At 47.5% G+C, this 16982-nt stretch overlaps 1 protein-coding gene and 1 long non-coding RNA gene across 2 annotated transcripts; one reads left to right on the forward strand and one right to left on the reverse strand.

Moving 5' to 3' along the window:
• Positions 1-385: 385 nt before the first annotated feature.
• Positions 386-2812, reverse strand: ATP5F1E (ATP synthase F1 subunit epsilon). The gene is made up of 3 exons (XM_077335730.1): positions 2700-2812; positions 1633-1763; positions 386-494 (listed from the first exon to the last, which is right to left on the reverse strand). The coding sequence occupies exons 1-2, from the start codon at positions 2729-2731 to the stop codon at positions 1640-1642; spliced, it is 156 nt and encodes a 51-aa protein (XP_077191845.1). The 5' UTR covers positions 2732-2812; the 3' UTR covers positions 386-494; positions 1633-1639.
• A 231-nt stretch (positions 2813-3043) lies between these two features.
• Positions 3044-5730, forward strand: LOC143836440 (uncharacterized). Its single transcript, XR_013230611.1, has 3 exons — positions 3044-3166; positions 3864-3920; positions 5215-5730. It is a non-coding gene; the product is annotated as an uncharacterized LOC143836440 (long non-coding RNA).
• Positions 5731-16982: the final 11252 nt, after the last annotated feature.

A 16982-nucleotide genomic window follows, 5' to 3' on the forward strand; every position in this document is an offset into this window, starting at 1 on the left:
TATGCTGAGTTAGTCCCAGCCTAAGTCTATATAAAATCAATGGGCTAAGACTGCAGTGAACACCACTCTGGAAATGATGAACAAATTCTCATTCAAGTCATCTTGTTCTGGATGACAAGTGAAATTTGGACACAGCTGTAATTATTTTGAGGCTGCTTTGTGTTGAGGCTGTGATTGTTCATATTGTTACAACCAGGGACTGGAACAAATGAACTCCTAAGGTTTTCCATGCATTATTTGTGAGCTCATCCTTAAACCACTGAAGCTGGTAAAGCCAAAATTCATGGCAAGGGAGAGACTTCTTCTATAGACCCGATCTGAGTGCAAATGCTACGCCAAAAATGCTGTTTGTTCTCGTTCAAGAAGAGCATAACACACCGCAAGCTTTTTCAAGAAATTCCATTTACTAGCATGATGATATACACAACTGCACAGAACTTTTCACCGACAGGATGCGTTGCACAGCCTTCACTTTGCCTGTTATAATTCATGACCTGTAAGAGAATTAAAAAACATACAATAAGTACGGTTGCAAGTTCTGATGTATTATCCTCAACCCTTTTGAGGTTCATTAATCCTCTGGATGTCTTATTCCATCAAATGCAAAACATTTCTGAAGAACACTGCAATGATTTCTGCCCAGGATTCAGTTATCTTGTGGACCTTAAATGAGAACATTATTGCAACCCTATTGAATATTGTTAGGTGCGAAGTCATGTCCGACCCATGGACAATGATTTCTATTGAATCGGAGACTACAAAAACAGGTTTTCTACCAGAAAGAAAGGAAAACATTGGAAACAGGTCCAAAGACCAGTGGCAGCAGGGTCTGTGCGATCTGAGAACAGAGGAGACAAGAAGCTAGTGACAAATGAAATTCAGCAAACACACTGATTATGCAATGGAAGTAAGCCGGAGAAACATTGTAAAGGGCTGAGTGACTTGATCAGAAGAAGTCTGGCTGCTGAGCCCAGCTTAAATCCTCATGAAGCTCATTCTTGGTTGTTTGCTTAGCATGAGGTGACTTGCCCTGATTAGACACAGAAGAGTCATAACAGCAGCAGTGCCGGATCAGACCAACAGTCGACCTAACCCACCCTCCAGCTCCCTCAAAGAGGCCAACATGACACCCCCCAGAAGGCCTAAACATAGGGCATGGAGCCTTGATCCCCCTCAGGCATTGTTATTCAAAAGGTTACTGCCTTGGCTGTTTTCAGCATATCAGCTGCAAGAGCTAAAACAGGATAGGATCATTCCAGAGGGTGAAGGTGTTGGTCTGCAGGAGAAAAGACTGCTTCAAGTTCAGGAGCACCTTAGTGGCCAACAAGATTTCTAGGGCGTATGTTTTTGAGAGTCAAAGCTTCCTTTGTCAGATTTGAATGTGGCTTGTGTGTTATCACAGCCCTCACAGATGCAGTGGACTTGCAGTGGCTGTGACCCAAGAGGAGATCTATAGCAATGAGGCTCTCACTCAGTAGCTTGGGAGAAACCTGTGGCTCTTTTGAGCATTGATTTCCCAGTGTGGCACCAGCCCCACGTTTCAGGGAAGTGGCCAAGGTTGTCGCCCAAGAGGGGGGTTGTAGTTGGCAATTGTGAGTTGTGCTGCAAGAAAATATGATCTCCAGAACTTACCTGCATCTCATTCTTTTTTGGGCTTCACAATTTTGACGTTGGCTCCTGCTACCTTCTCTGCCTCTGCTCTATATTGTGGCTTTAGCGCGTCTCTGACTGCTTTGGCGCAGATCTGAGAATATCGGATGTAGCTGGGGGGGGGGGGAGAGAAGAGAAGAAGTGAAATTCTGATCACAGGAAGAGCTATTCATCCTATGAAGATGAACGGGGGGGGGGGGGGAGGAAACCCAACTAATCCAGCATTCAGCATCGAGACATACCCAAACTCACAATCATCAAGCTCAGTGAAAAACAAACAAAGCATAGCTCATGTTGAGATATTGTGATTTATGGAAATGTGGTCTACATTTCCAGTTTTTCTTTATAACAACTACAGACATAGATAAATGAAACTTGTGGGAATTCTACAGCATCACCTACAGAACAAGAATTTCCCTTAAAATAAAAGGACTCGGGATCTCCATATCTGGTTCATACTGACACAGATAAATACAATTCTTGCTGGGTAAAAAGCAGCTCAAAAGGATTTCAGTAGCAACTGAAAGAGGCTATTTGTAATTAATTGAATTTATATGCCGCCTCTCACAACAAGGCAGGCTTGACACGGCTAATGGTTAAAACATTAACATCTATCCTGCCACTGCTTGCAGACTGCCAGCAAGGGGCAGCTCAACACCTCCTCAGGCAGCCCATTCCACTGCACAACTACACTAAGCCAGGATCCAAATGGATAGTCGTGTTGGTCTGAAGTGACACAACACAATTCGAGTCCAATGTCACCTTTAAGGCCAACAAACATTTATTCAAGGCGGGAATTTTCGTGTGCATGCAAGTCTGAGGAAGTGTGCCAGCACACGAAGGCTCACGTCTTGAATAAATCTTCGTTGGTCGTAAAGGTGCCGATGGGCTCAAATTTTGTTGTACGCTAAATTGTGCATGCCTCTCATTTGTGTCACCCAGATGCACTTATCCTTATGGAATTGCAACTTGCAGAATACAATGTCCAGGGGACCCTGCAACTTTCCCCCTGGGAATAAAAGGGAGGAGACCCCCTCGCCCGCTCCTACCTGAGCCCCGCCTGCCTCCAATAGGCCACCATGGCTGCTTCTCCCGCGTCTCTGTCGCCGCAAGGACACCTCTGCGGGCCGGCTCGCCTTGCCTTGACGTCGGAAGCGGAAGTCAGGAGGACCAATCAAAACCCCGCCCACGCTTTTGGCCAATCACCTCGCGCTTTCCCTCAGGTTCCGTCGGAAAGAACCAATAGGCGCTCGGCTCTCCCCCTCTATCTATTTCCCCACCGTCGCGAGAAGCAGACAGCCAATCAGAGCAGGAGGGATGGGGGGTCGGTGCCGTGGAGACGCTTTCGTCCTAGAGCAGGGGTAGTTAAACTGCGGCCCTCCAGATGTCCATGGATTCGCTGGCAGGGGGCTCCTGGGAATTGTAGTCCATGGACATCTGGAGGGCCGCAATTTGACTACCCGTCCTAGAGGTTGGGAGAAGGTGGCGGGCAGCCTAAACTTCCGTTGAAGGAGTGGTAAGACCGGGGAAGGGGGGGGGGGACTTTCTTGAAAGTCCAGCTCCAGCCCGCGGGCCCAGGATGGGGTTACAGTTTTGTCCCGCAGGGTTCCGTCGGTGGTCCAATATCCCATGGCTTCTTTTCCAAAACCACTGACAGCTACACCCGTTGAATTTCTGCCTGACGGTAGCAGGGGGAGGCTGAATGAGGAGTGGGGAACCAAACCTGGCTCACCAGATTAGAAGCTACTGCTCTTAACTGCTACACCAAGTTGGGATGCTCTAGGATTCCCCCAAGCCTTTATGGTCGAGATGCAGAAATCGCCAGGATTCCTAGGGTGTCACTGCAATGTGATGACATCAGACCTGGCTTTCCTATTGGCACTGGTGGCATCATGTGACGCTGTTTCCATGCTTCCTGCTACTGGAGCTTCCTAGCCTGACTACCCTAGGATGGGGTTACAGTTTTGTCCCGCAGGGTTCCGTCGGTGGTCCAATATCCCATGGCTTCTTTTCCAAAACCACTGACAGCTACACCCGTTGAATTTCTGCCTGACGGTAGCAGGGGGAGGCTTGAGGAATATGGTTGGAATCAGGATGCTGGACGCAGCAGACCCGCCTGGTCTGGTCTGATTGACATTCTTATGTCGGGGATGACAAAAACATAAAATGAATGGCTGCGCTCATGCTTTAGAATTCACCTCTTTTCTGAACAGAAATCAAATCCCCATGAGAGTCACGGTCTGAGACTGAAGAAATGCTTATCAGTACAGGTGAGAACAGCATAGAACAAGAACACCTTCCTATTTGCTTGGGTAGTCAACCTGTGGTCCTCCAGATGTTCATGGACTACAATTCCCATGAGCCCCTGCTAGCAAACGCTGTTGTCCATGGACATCTGGAGGACCACAGGTTGACTACCCCTGGATGCTCATAGATGGCCATTGTATTCAGATCCAGTGATGGGACTAACATAGATTCAAATGTATCTATCTAACCAAAGAACAAAGAATCTTGCCAAACGAACTGACCTTGGGTAACCGAATAGAAGGCGTTTTAATCATTTACATAATAAAAGCAATTTCCTCCATTACCATTTTTACACCCCCACCCTAGCACAAGAACTGTGCATGACATGATCAGAAGATCCCAACAGGAGAATTTGGGGGTTTGAACTGGAGGTTGCCATGTAAGTGGAAGAGTGCTTGCACTCGAAAGCTCACACCCTGAATAAATCTTTGTTGGTCTTAAAGGTGCTACTGGACTCTGATTTTATTATGTAATTGGATTGTAATCGGAAGTATCAATGCTTTGTTTTAGCCAGCCTGCATGTTGCCTTTTAGGATCACAGCTTTTCCTGCAGGGAGACTATTCCTCAGGTGACAAACTTATCCTTGGTGTTTTCTTTAATTGGAGTGTTGGGAACACCAAGTTAACAAACCTGTTTGACTAAAACTTCAGTCAACACTTAGTGGTCAAAGGCATGGGAGGAAGAGTTGGTGTTTATACCTTGCTTTTCACTACCTGAAGGAGTCTCAAAGTGGCTTCTTCCTCTCCTTACAACACACATCCTGTCAAGTAGGTACAGTAGAGCTCTGACAGAACTGCTCTACAACAGCTCTAAGTGAACTGTGACCAGCCCAAGCTCACCCAGATGGCTGTGTGTGGAGTGGAGAATCAAACCCAGTTCTCCAGATTAAAATCTGCTGCTTTTAACTACACTGCAAAACTGTAGCATTTTAATGGGTTGCCAGCCTCCAGATGAAGCCTGGAGAGCTTCCAAAATTACAACTGATCATACTGCGAACATCAGTTCCCCTGCAGAAAATGGTTGCCTTGGGGGATGTGACATTATACCCTATTAAGGTCCCTTCCCAATCTTTGCCTTCCTCCAGCTCCATCCTCCAGGAATTGCCCAAGATTGAGCAGGCAACCGTAGTCGGTAGTTTCTGTGGTAACAGGATTGAAAGGGTCAGGAAAAAGAAACGTTTCCCAACATATGTTGACAGCCATGGCTGCTGGTGCCCTCAGTAGAAACCTCTGCAGACTTTTTTTTTCACATTTTAGGATGAATTCATCAAGCAGAGGGAGAGGAAACCATTTCTTGTATTTGCCATTTGCACCAACAGCTTCATCACTATAATATCTGTTGTGTTTTACAAAGAACAATTCTTGTGAGACAAGCCTTTGACAATATTGGTGATGCCTGTGCCCCCAGCAACCTGGGGATCTCCCGAAATTACAGCTCATCCCCGGCTTATGAGATCCTGGAGAAAAGGGATGCTTTGAAGGGGGGAACTCTGTGACATTGTGCTCCACCGAGGTAACTGTCCTCCCCAGGCTCCAACTGGAAATCTCCTGGAATTTTTCAACTTGGAGCTAGCAACTCTATCCCCTTCCCCAATTCCCCACTGTGGCTAGTGGGGAATCGGCAGCCCGAGTCTATATTTTATAACACAAAATAAAATGTAATCTTTGGACTCAAACCTTTGTGCCCTATTCATTTTTTTATTATAGTGGGCTGGGTCCCCTTTATTAGGAGAAGCTCTTTCCACTGGAGAAAGACTTCCCTTAATAGTCATATTAGAGCCTCTTGTGGCGCAGAGTGGTAAGGCAGTCGTCTGAAAGCTTTGCCCATGAGGCTGGGAGTTCGATCCCAGCAGCCGGCTCAAGGTTGACTCAGCCTTCCATCCTTCCGAGGTCGGTAAAATGAGTACCCAAGTGTCTGTCAGATATTTCAAAAGAAACAGAAAAATCACTGTTTTTTTGTAGCCCATTTCTTATACCCAGAGGAGTCTCAAAGTGGCTTACAACTGCCTACCTTTCCTCTCCCCATAACAGACACCGTGAGGTAGGTGAGGCTGGGAGAGCTCTGAGAGAACTGTGACTAGCCCAAGGTCACCCAGCTGGCTGCATGTGGAAGAGTGGGGAATCGAACCCAGTTCCCCGGATTAGAAGCCACCACTCTTAACCACTGCAGCAAACACTGCACTCTTTGGCTTTTGAGGCAAGGCTTATAATAAAAAATGGAGGTCATGTTCCAATATCTGACAATTCCTAGCCTAGGTCAGCAAAAGCCCCTGGTTCCGTTTGTGCTACAGGAAAACAAGCAAAGGTTATTTTTTAAATAGTTCCGCAGGGCCTGCAAAAAGGAGTTCTTCCTCCAGGCATTTGGTTGAGACCAGGCACAACCAACAAGGAATGAAGGGTCCCCGCTCTCCCCCCCCCTTCCTCCCAGAACTCCACCAGAGTGCTCTGGACATTGCACGGTTGCATTGTTGTACTGTTATATTATTGTTATACTATTTACTATACTGTTATACTGTTATTATTGCATGATTATTAATGAAGACTGTTTCATGTATTGTTTATAAGTTTAATGTAAACCGCCCAGACCCTTCGGGGAGGGCGGTATAGAAATTAAATAAATAAATAAATGGTATCCCTTGAAATTCATGACATATATCAACATGCCAGTTGTATTCAGGTAAAAGATGAATGAGTTCAGCCATGAAAATAAAGTGTATTGATGAACACATCCCACACCCCCAAACTCTTTTGATTAGCAGGGTGGCATTTCTGCCAAGGAAGACACAACTCATGTTTGGCGTAAATATGGCTGCAGCCTTTTATTATGCCCCCCCCTTTCCAAAAGGGTTGGCCTGGCACAATAAGTAGCCTGACCCCTGAGCCATTCGGCTGCTTAACCTGAGGGTCCTTGGATGCGATGGGACCCCCTCGATCCCAGCTGGGAGTCCTCTACATCCAAATTCCTCACCGGGAAGCGACCCCATCTAGTGGCCCGCCAGGCGTCCACCTCACTTTGGTGCCTCGTAGGTCGCCTAGCTACGAGCCCCTGGCTCCCCACAGCCGTGGGGATGCACTCAATCGCTACCGGTCTCTTTAAGGAGACCCTCAAATCCAGGGAGCCCCAGTATGCAGACTGGGCTCCCTGCCAGCAGGCTCTTACTGTGCCTCATCTTTTTCAATCACCCAGGGATTTCCTGACCAACCCCTTGGCGGATTCCCTGCGTTTGTCCTTCCGGTGTCCCACACTGGGGTCCACCTGTGTGCTCCAGGCATCGTGCAGCTTCAGATCCCAACGGGTGGAGGCGCTGCGTGATGCCAATTCCCGGAACTCCCGATCATACTCCAGGGCCGCCTCCTCCCCCGCCGTCTCCCAGGCCTCGATCACATGGGAGAAGTGGCGGGTCAAATGCCACCCCCGTTCGGGATACGCGGCGCTGATCAAAGCCTGGTATTCGGAATAGCCCTTGATCCAGTTGACCATCGTGCGCTCCGGCCTCTGCACGACCCGCCTGTCCTTATCCTTCCTCTTCCCCGTGTCCCCCTTCACGCGGCCTTGGGCAAAGTCAAAAACGTCCACGAAATACCCATCCAGGGCCCTCTCCCGGAGCTCTGCCGACAAATGGACCCCCGGAGGGGCTTCCCCATCCCGGAACGATCCCGGGGGCTCCCGCCGCCACTCCTCCACCCCGGCCTCGTCCAGGAGCCTGACGGCCTCTGCCCTCCGTTCTTTCACCCAGGACGGCAGCCCCGGGATGTAAGCGCCCTCGAGCCAGTACCAGCCGTCGGGGATGTCGCTCTGGCCCTCCTCCCAGGAGGACGACTGACCCGATGACAGGCGTCTGCGCTTCCGCCCTTTCCGCTTTTGTCTCTGGTGCTTCCGGCCCGGCCCCTGGGAGTCTGAACGGCCCGCAGTGCTCGAGGACATCGATGCGCTGGCGCCATCCCGGGCCCTCCGGCGGCGATCCCTGAAGAACTGAGCCACGGCTTGAGCGTATCCTTCCCAATATGCCGTGTTGGAGGCGGATGCGAGGGACTCCCCGCTGGTGCTGCTGCCGTGCTCCCTTCCTTTCTCCTTGCGGGCCCGGCGCTTCCGACGATCCGTGGGCAACGAGCTCCCCGTGCGCCTCCGAAGTGGGGAGGGGGCGCGCCTCCACCGCCCCAAGCCGAGCCCGGCCGGCCTCCCGCTGGACCCCTCTCCAGAGGAGCCCTCCTCCCGGGAAGCAGAGGGGCTCGGGGAGGTCGCGGGAGAGCGTGCCGCCCGCTTTCTCCGCCCCGGCCGGTGGCCCTCCGCCAGCCCCACCTCGCTCTCGGGGGTCCGCCCAGCACGGCCCCCCCGGATGGCCGCCACCCACGCCGCACACGCCCTCAGGGCGCTGGCCCTCCGCCCTAGCCGGGATGCGGGGAGCGGGCTCCGTCCTTCCCCCGGGGCCCTGGTCGCCCCCCGCCGCCGCCGCCTCGGCGACATCCCGCCCCGATGGATGGATCTGGGGTTTTTAATGCGGCAATCTGTCCTCCGCCCTCCGCACCGATCTTCAAAGCTCGCTTCAAAGCCGGCCTCTCCCGCCTGCGAGCCGCGTGGCTCCGCTCCGCTCCTCTCCCCGGGCCGCCGTCGGAGCAGCTCCAAAGGGCTCCGCTATCCGGATCGGAAGAGCGGGGTTTGGGGGGGGGGGGGGGGGGGCCGCACGTGGAGCCCGTCTAAGGCTCGTGCTGACCCCGCCTCCCACGCAGGCGCGCGGCGCTCTTCCGGCCGCCCCCCCCCCTGCGACATTAATGGCGGGCGCGCTGATTATCCTTTTTTTTTTCCTTCCCTGAACCGTCTGGCTCCATTCTTTGCCCTGGGTTTAGCCACAACTGTCTAGAATCCTCTGCTGTAATTTCAATAAGCATCATGCAGTATTCAAAACATTCAATGAAACCAGAGTCCAGGAGCACCTTGAAGACCAACAAAGATTTATTCAAGGCGTGAGCTTACGAGTGCAAGCACTCGAAAGCTCACGCCTTGAATAAATCTTTGTTGGTCTTCAAGGTGCTACTGGACTCTGGTTTGATTGTGCTGCTTCAGACAAAACACGGCTACTCATTTGAATCAAAACGTTCACTCATTTGAAGTTTTAGCTCCTTTGGCCATCTTGAGGAACCAAAGGTAAATCTCGATTTTTAATGATAGACTCAAAATGGGTAGCTGTGTTGGTCTGAAGTGGCACAATAAAATCAGAGTCCAGTAGCACCTTTAAGACCAGTAAATCTTTGTGGGTCTTAAAGGTGCTACTGGGCTCTGACTCGATTATTAAAAAATCAAACAGGAGGGATCCATTTTAGAGAATTAAAATTAAGAATAGCCCAGAATCTCTCCCCACAACACAACATCTTTTTTGTACCTTCCTAAGGTACCAATAAGAAAGGCTGGAGAGCCATCTGACGGAGAGGCTGATTCTGGGAAGGCTCAAGGGGGTGGCAGGTGACAGTGGATGAGCGGTGAGTGGTGAGTGTCCTGCATAGTGCAGGGGGTTGGACTAGATGACCCAGGAGGTCCCTTCCAACTCTATGATTCTATGATTCTATGAAAGGCACCTTTAAAGATCTGTGCAAACTTGCTGAGGGTTATCAGCTTTTTCTGAGAACTCAGGGAGAAGGTGCTGTGCCTTTTACTGGCTGTCAAGTGTTAAAATCCCAGTGCTGAATTTCTGCCTGCCATATGAGGGTCAAAGACACAGGAGCCTTGTTTGGAAGAAAAGCTGGCCAACCCCACAATCACTTCATTCTCATTTGGTGTAAGTTTTGTAAAACATCAAAAAACTTTCCATAGTTCAAGTAATGCTCAGAACCCACCCCCTCTTGTTGTTTAGAAAATACACAGAAAGTTAGAGCATTAAACAGTTGTTTTTTAAGGAGCTTTAGAGGCTAGAGAGGAAAAACTGGAGATGAAGGTGAGGTTAGATTACTGCAGGGAGCGAAAGTCGCTAAGGAGGCATCTCTAGACAAATCTTGAAAAGTAAGATTAGCCAGTTCCTGATCAGCTATAGACAAGAGACGGGAGAAATCCATTGATGCTGAGGGGCTGCATAAATGGGCATCTTGAACAGACTGGCTGGAATTGTCTAGCACGGCGCGGAAGACAAAGTCAGAAACATCCAGGGAGCTTGAGGAAGATGACCCAGAAGAATCCTGAGATGAGAAAGCATTAATACTGGTGAGGTCTAGAGAACCCGAGGACGATGACGAGGAGATGAGACCAGAATCATCCAGAGAGTATGAAGTGTCAATGGAAGGGAAAGTCAGTATGTCTGAAGAGATGTAGCTGGACAGTTCTAGAGAAGATGGCGTAGTAGAATCAGACAAATCCAGAGAGGTTGAAGAAACAAGACTGGACAAGGAGACGGAAGAACTGAAACTAGAAGGGTGTGGGAGAGAGCCAGAGGAAGCCAGGCTAGAAATGTCCAACGAGGTTGAAGAACTGAGGCTGGAACGTTCCCAGGAAGCAAAAGATGCAGGACTGGAGAGGTCCAAAGAAACCGAAGTAGAGGTACTGGAGAAGTTGGACAAGGATGGGCTTGAAAGCTCAGGAGATGACAAGGAGGCAGAACCAGAAAGGCTCAAAGAGGATGAAGTGGTATCACTGGACCAGTCCCAAGACTCTGATGAACTGGAGCTGAAGAGGTCAAGTGGATCTGAAAAGACAAATTTGGATGCAATTTCCAAGGATGCCAAAGACTCAAGGCCTGAACGGTCCAGGGAAGCGGAACAGGCGACGGCAGAGAGATCCAGGGAGGCAGGAGGTCCCACTTACAAAAGATGAATCCACAACCTGGTTTAGTGGTTTGGTAAGATCTTGTGTAGGTTTAGCATTTTCATCATTTAAGATGTTTGGATATCTAAGCTAGGAAAACACAAAACGAGAACAGTTATTTCAAAACAATTGTTATCTCTGACATAGGGGAAAAGTCAGTTCTCTTTCAAGGATATTAAAACACACATACACAAAAAGGAAGACTAAACAAACCCAGCTGATGATACTGAACCAGTTCCCTCTTCCATTAAAGACAGTGTTGTCTCCATCTAACTGATACCAGCTCTTCAGGGATAAGTTCCACATTATCTACTGCTAGATGTTTAAACTGGAGGTGTGTGTGTGTGTGTGTGTGTGGGGGGGGGATACGAGGGCTTTCTGCATGCCAAGTAGATTACCACTGCACCATAGCCTCACGCTGGGAAGGAGGTTGCTATAAAAACAGAATGGATTTGTCTCCCATCAATAAGCTTAGCCAATGCAGTTCATTCTGATGCTAAGCAGTAAGATAATGACACAATACATATAAAAATAAATTAAATCCAGTTTTGTCTCTAACCTTGGTCTGTAAGCACACAGAGAACACTTTGGTGTGTGTAAATGGCATTCGTGGACTAAGTTTTTCATCCATTCCTCTGTAGAGTTGCCATCGCCAGTTTGGTGGTGGTGGTGGGGGGCTGGGGAAGGTAGAGTTTAGGAATGCCAGCCTCCCAGTGGGATCTGGGGATCCCCTGGAATAAGAACTCATATCCAGGCTAAAGGGATCCCCTGGAGAAGGAGGGTGGACTCTATAGCATTGCACCCCCATTGTGCAATGTAGACACAAAGTGTTTAATTTTAAAAGGCTTTGAAGGTAGATTGATTTTGAACCACTTAAGGCAGCCTTTCTCAATGGTGAAAACATTGAGAAATCCCTGAAACATCCTTCAGGCTTTGAGAAACCTCAGGAGTGCAGAATATGGTTGGGAATTCGAGCTGGGTACAAGCTCACCCAAGGCTCCTCCCCTTCCCACCCCTCCAGGCCCGTCATTGGCCATTTGGGAGGTAATGGGCAGGTCAACATGGTCATATCACCCGATAACTGTCGAACAAATTTTAACAATATATAAATAATTTACTCCCACCCATTCAGAAACCCCTTCCAAGGCTGTCAAGAAACCCAAGGTTTTCATAAAACCGTGGTTTAAAAAACCTGACTTAAGGCCACATGCAGCCCTCGTCCTGTGTACTGACAGGACTGGCTCTCATAATATGTCCTCAAAAGAGCCTTGGGTTTAGCCAATACCAACAGGCTAGTGGTCTCTTGTCCCAAGGAAATCCAATTAGCCTTGTCCAGAGCCAGGACCTTCTTGGCCTTGGCTCCAGCCTGGTAAAAAGAGCTCCCTGACAACATCAGAGTCCTGTCGGAGCTCACCAAGTTCCACAGGGTCTGTAAGCAGAGCTCTTCCACCACACAGTTGAGGCCAGCAAAACAGTCAACATCTAATTGGCCTCCCTCCCATATCGCGTCCCCACCCTGGGTTCTGGTTTCACACGCATGGGAAAGTTTTAGAATGTTAGAATGATTTTAGAATTGTCTCACTGTGTTTGAAAGTGTGTTCTCAAAGAGCACACCACTCCGGCAGAGAGGGCAGTCTCCAAACTTAAAGAAATGCATTGTCCTCCCTAAGCTCCATCCCCAAATCTCTTTCCCAACCTGGATTTGGGAACCCTACCCTTCCATCCCCCACCGGTGGCCAGGGAACACCAGGCAACCCTAGTAGAGTTTGAAGAGGGGAATAAGCTTGCCGGGAATGTAATGTTATTACAGGTAACGTTACACTTTCTTCTAAACTTTATGGAATACCATTGAGTCTGCCATCCAAAGCTTCCATTTCTTCCAGGGGAACGAATCTCTGGAGATGAGTTGTTCCTGGAAAACACTAGGTTCCATGAGGCTTCATCACCACTTGAACTAAGTGTGTATCTGGGTAGCCAGGCTAGGAAGCTCCAATGGCAGGAAGGATGGAAACAGTGTCACATGATGCCACCTGTGCCAATAGGAAAGCTAGGTCTGATGCCATCACGTTGCAGTGACACCCTAGGAATCCTGGTGATTTCTGCATCTCCACCATAAAGGCTTGGGGGAATCCTAGAGCATCCCAGCTTGGTGTAGCAGTTAAGAGCAGCAGCTTCTAATCTGGTGAGCCGGGTTTGGTTCCCCACTCCTCATGCAGCCAGCTGGGTGGCGAGCTAGTCACAGCCCTGATAATGCTATTCTCCCAGAGCAGTCCTGTCACAGCTCTCTCACCCCCACCTACCTCACAATGTGTTTGTTATGGGGAGAAGAAGGGAAAGCGAATGCTTAGAGACTCCTTCAAGTTGCTTTGAGACTCCTTCAGGTAGTGAAAAGTGGGATATAAATACCAACCTTCCTTCCTTCCAGTTTTTTAACCCCAGAAATGATGCTGTCAAGACATTGTACAATGTCATTCGCTACTCCCTATTTCCTCTTCTGCTCATTTGAGCACCAAGCAGGATCAGCGGGAAGCAGGTAAGTTGCCCCCACGGGGCATCCTAAACACACTCAACGCTTCTGTGTAGCTGTGCAGTCCAGAGGGAGATCGCTTAGTGAGAGACAAGTTTAGGGAAGTCATTGTCGTGCATTTTGTCTTTCTCCTTGAAGAACTGACAAGCTACTGAGGAACCCAAGGTCCTCTGGAAAGGCACACAAGTTTGAAAGATTCAAGGGGTCTGAAGTACCACCAAAAAATTTGAGTCCAATGGCACCTTTAAGACCAACAAATATTTATTCAAGGGGTGAGCTTTCCAGTGCATGAAAGCCCTGAATAAATCTTTGCTGGTCTTAAAGGTGCTATTGGACTCAAATTTTGTTACGCAGCTTGAAAGCCAGTCTTCTGGACTGTTCAAAGCATTACATTTGTTAACACCCCGTTGTTATAGCGAGATGTAGGACAAAGTGTATAATTTTAAAGGACTTGGAAAGCAGATTTATTTTTAAACCACTTTAGCAGCCAATTTATTTAGTGGTGTTTCAGGACATCAAAAGGAGTCTCAGCATGACCGGTCTTCAAACCCCAGAGGTCTGTTTTATGGGGATCAAGAAATCCCCACTGTGTTATTCTGGCACAGCCAATGGCCAGATGTATTTATAATTGATTTAACATAATCACCATCAGCTGACCTCTTACTGAGGTCCCTCTTTAGTCTCGACAGGCGTCTCCTCTCCCTTATTAACCTGTAGCTGGCAGGAGTTGTCTTGCTTTGGTAGAGGAAGACACAGCAGGATTTAGTGGAAGTTTTGTACTTATCACAAAACCCGTACAAACGCAACATGGGAAGCATAACAATAACCATATACCAGCGAGCTTTGAAGAACTTTTTTTCTGATTAACCTCTTTTTAGGGGGTGGAAATGGGATTGAGTGGGGATACCGTTTAGAGACAGATCATTGGTCCATCTGGTCAGGAACAGATTGGTAAAAGCTCTCTAGAGGCCATCAGAAGCTTCTTTGTCAAAGGTCTTTCCTTATCATTCTATTGCTTGTTCCTTAACCAGAGGTTGCACCTGGGATCCGTGCAAATATGTGTTCTCCCACTGAGTTTTTTTTTAAAAAGGAAAAGGGAAAAAAAAATCAAGCTTGGGCTGACACACCCAACATCAGCCACATATGTATCCCATAATAATATACTTTGACCTCAGGTTTGAAGTTAAGTGATGAATAAATGAGTAAATCCTGTACCCTTTCTCCAAGGAACTCAAGGCAAGGGTGTAACTCTGCTTAGGTTTACTATTTTTGTACTTTCCCAGGGCACAAGCCAACAAAATTTGCAGATTTAAACACTATTTAATCAAACAGAAGAGGTTTATGGCTGGGTCCTGTTTCTAGCCTTAACAAGCATTCCTAGGCAGGGCTAGTCAGAAGTAAGTCCCATGTTATTATACAGGGCTTATTCCCATAATAGGGTCCTTAGTACCACATCTTAAAAGAGTATTCATGGTACTAGCGTGGCACTTTCCTTGCTGATCCTTATAGAGTATAGATGCTGGACTTTTGAAAGGTGATAGAAAAAAAGGTCAAAAGTTAAGTTACAGTATGGGAATGAAAAATTAGAATAGAAATGAACCAATTTATTCAATGATGCTCATTTTTATGTATCTTTTGAGTGAATATGATAATCTGATGGACTGCGTGGAATTGCTATACTTTATTTGGTAGACTTGTACAATTTATTATTATTAATAATGATGATGATGATAATAATAGGGTTTGGATCATTTACATTGCAATCCCAGGAGACAGCAGAATAGAAAAGAAAGAACAGGAGAGGATCACAAAATGCCAAGATCTATTAATAGAGTTAGAGGGAGAATAAAGTTATTGTTGTGCCAGTTGCCACTGGAGCCCTTAGAACAGTGCCTAGAAGGTTTGAGGAACACCTGGACATTCTGGGCAATGAGCAAATCACACCAGCTCAGTGTTGCTTGGAACAACATAAATCCTGCAAAGATATCTCTGCAATTCTCCAGAAGGTGGCTAAATCTTGAATTGCAGAACACCGTATAGCAGTCAAGAACTGTGACAATTCATCATTATAATGTCCTTTAAAAAAGAACACATTTCCATTCCCCAGGGAGAGAGAGTAGGCAAGGATACATCAAGCAAAGCATCATATGCATGTAACTCTAGCAAGCAAATCATTATTGTTAAGTCTAATCACAAAACAATGTGCCATGAGCAGTAATGGGGTAAGCATTCCATTTATTCTTCATTCTGCCTTCTCAGACGTAAGCACAACTGTTGAACCTTTTCCAGAAAAATGACGCGATATAAAGAGACATGGGGCTCTAAATCTGGTGTCTATAAAAGTTTAAGAATAGCTCATACCTCAGATAGCAACGGATTTGCTACCTTTTCCTTCTGATGGGAGCCATGTTGAGCCAGGCTGCTAAGAATCTCCTGTTCTTCCCAGTAATGCCTCTAATCCTGCAGTGGCTCAAGTGGAAACTGTGCCAGACGGATTTAAATACAGGCCAACTTCCAATAAATCTCTCACGACTCCACCGCAGCATCCGGCATGGAAGAGCAGCGTCGAGGCTCCTTGGAAATTAGCTGCAAACTGGCACTTAAACTTTGATGTTCGTTGCCATTTGCTTTTACACAGAACATTGAAGGAGAACACATGGGAATTTTTCTTTAGAATTATGGGCACGCAGAGGAAAATCTCCGTTTCCTAGCACTCCTTGCGCAATGAAGTCTGGCAGGATGCAATTTCCCGTCTAGCTTGTGAGTAAAAATGATCTGGAGATCCCAGCCTGATTTCCTAGTTGTCCGTTATCCAAGTTAGGGTGTAATTTCTGTTCCAAATTGAGAGAAATCCTTGGAAACATATGGACATCTGATTGCAACTTCAAGCCTAGTTTACAGCTCTAAGGATGACTTTGGGAATCTAGCCTGATTTCAGGTGTTTAATTGTTCATGCTAAAGAACACTTTCTCTGTTGAGGTTCCACATTCTGGTTGCCAACTCCTGGTTGGGAAATTACTGGAGAGTTGGGGGAGTATGGAATTTAGGGAGGGACTTGATCATGATATAAGGCCACCCTCCAAAGTGGCCACTTTTCCCAGGGGAACTGACCTCAAGGTGATCAATTATAATTCCGAGAAATCTTTAGGCCCCTCCTGGAGGCTGGAAACTATTCCAAACTGAGAGAGACAGTATTGCAAATCAGCTTCAGCCAAGCAAATTGAAGGCTGAAATTAGAAGGTTCGTGCTCCTTTAGCAAAAGTTCATTATAATTTGCTCTTGAGAATAGGAAAGAAAACACATCCGAGGAGCTGGAATGCCAAAGTATGGAATATCAAAATGACACAAGGTAGCATGCTGTTAAAACCCTTTAATTCCATTCTTACAATGGGAGTGTTTTCTGTCGTCACAAAGTTGTTCAACTCTTTTGCATCTTCATTTGTCGCACAAGAAAGACGACACTTTATCCCAAAGGCAGATGCTCTTTTGAAAGGTGCTGTTGCAACAAACAGAAATAAGTGAGCAGGGAGTTGAAAGGATCAACAATATCCCTGAGCAACGCAGTGTTAACATGTTCTACGGCAGTGGTGGTTTAAGCACAGCAAACAGAGTCAACAATAATGCATCCTGGAAGACAAAGGTGGTCCCTGGTTTTCAGAGTTGCCCACACACGCAACAAATCAACTTACTATATTGGAATTATTAAAATAG

The sequence above is a fragment of the Paroedura picta genome, chromosome 4, assembly GCF_049243985.1.
Source record: "Paroedura picta isolate Pp20150507F chromosome 4, Ppicta_v3.0, whole genome shotgun sequence".
Lineage (NCBI taxonomy): Eukaryota > Metazoa > Chordata > Lepidosauria > Squamata > Gekkonidae > Paroedura > Paroedura picta.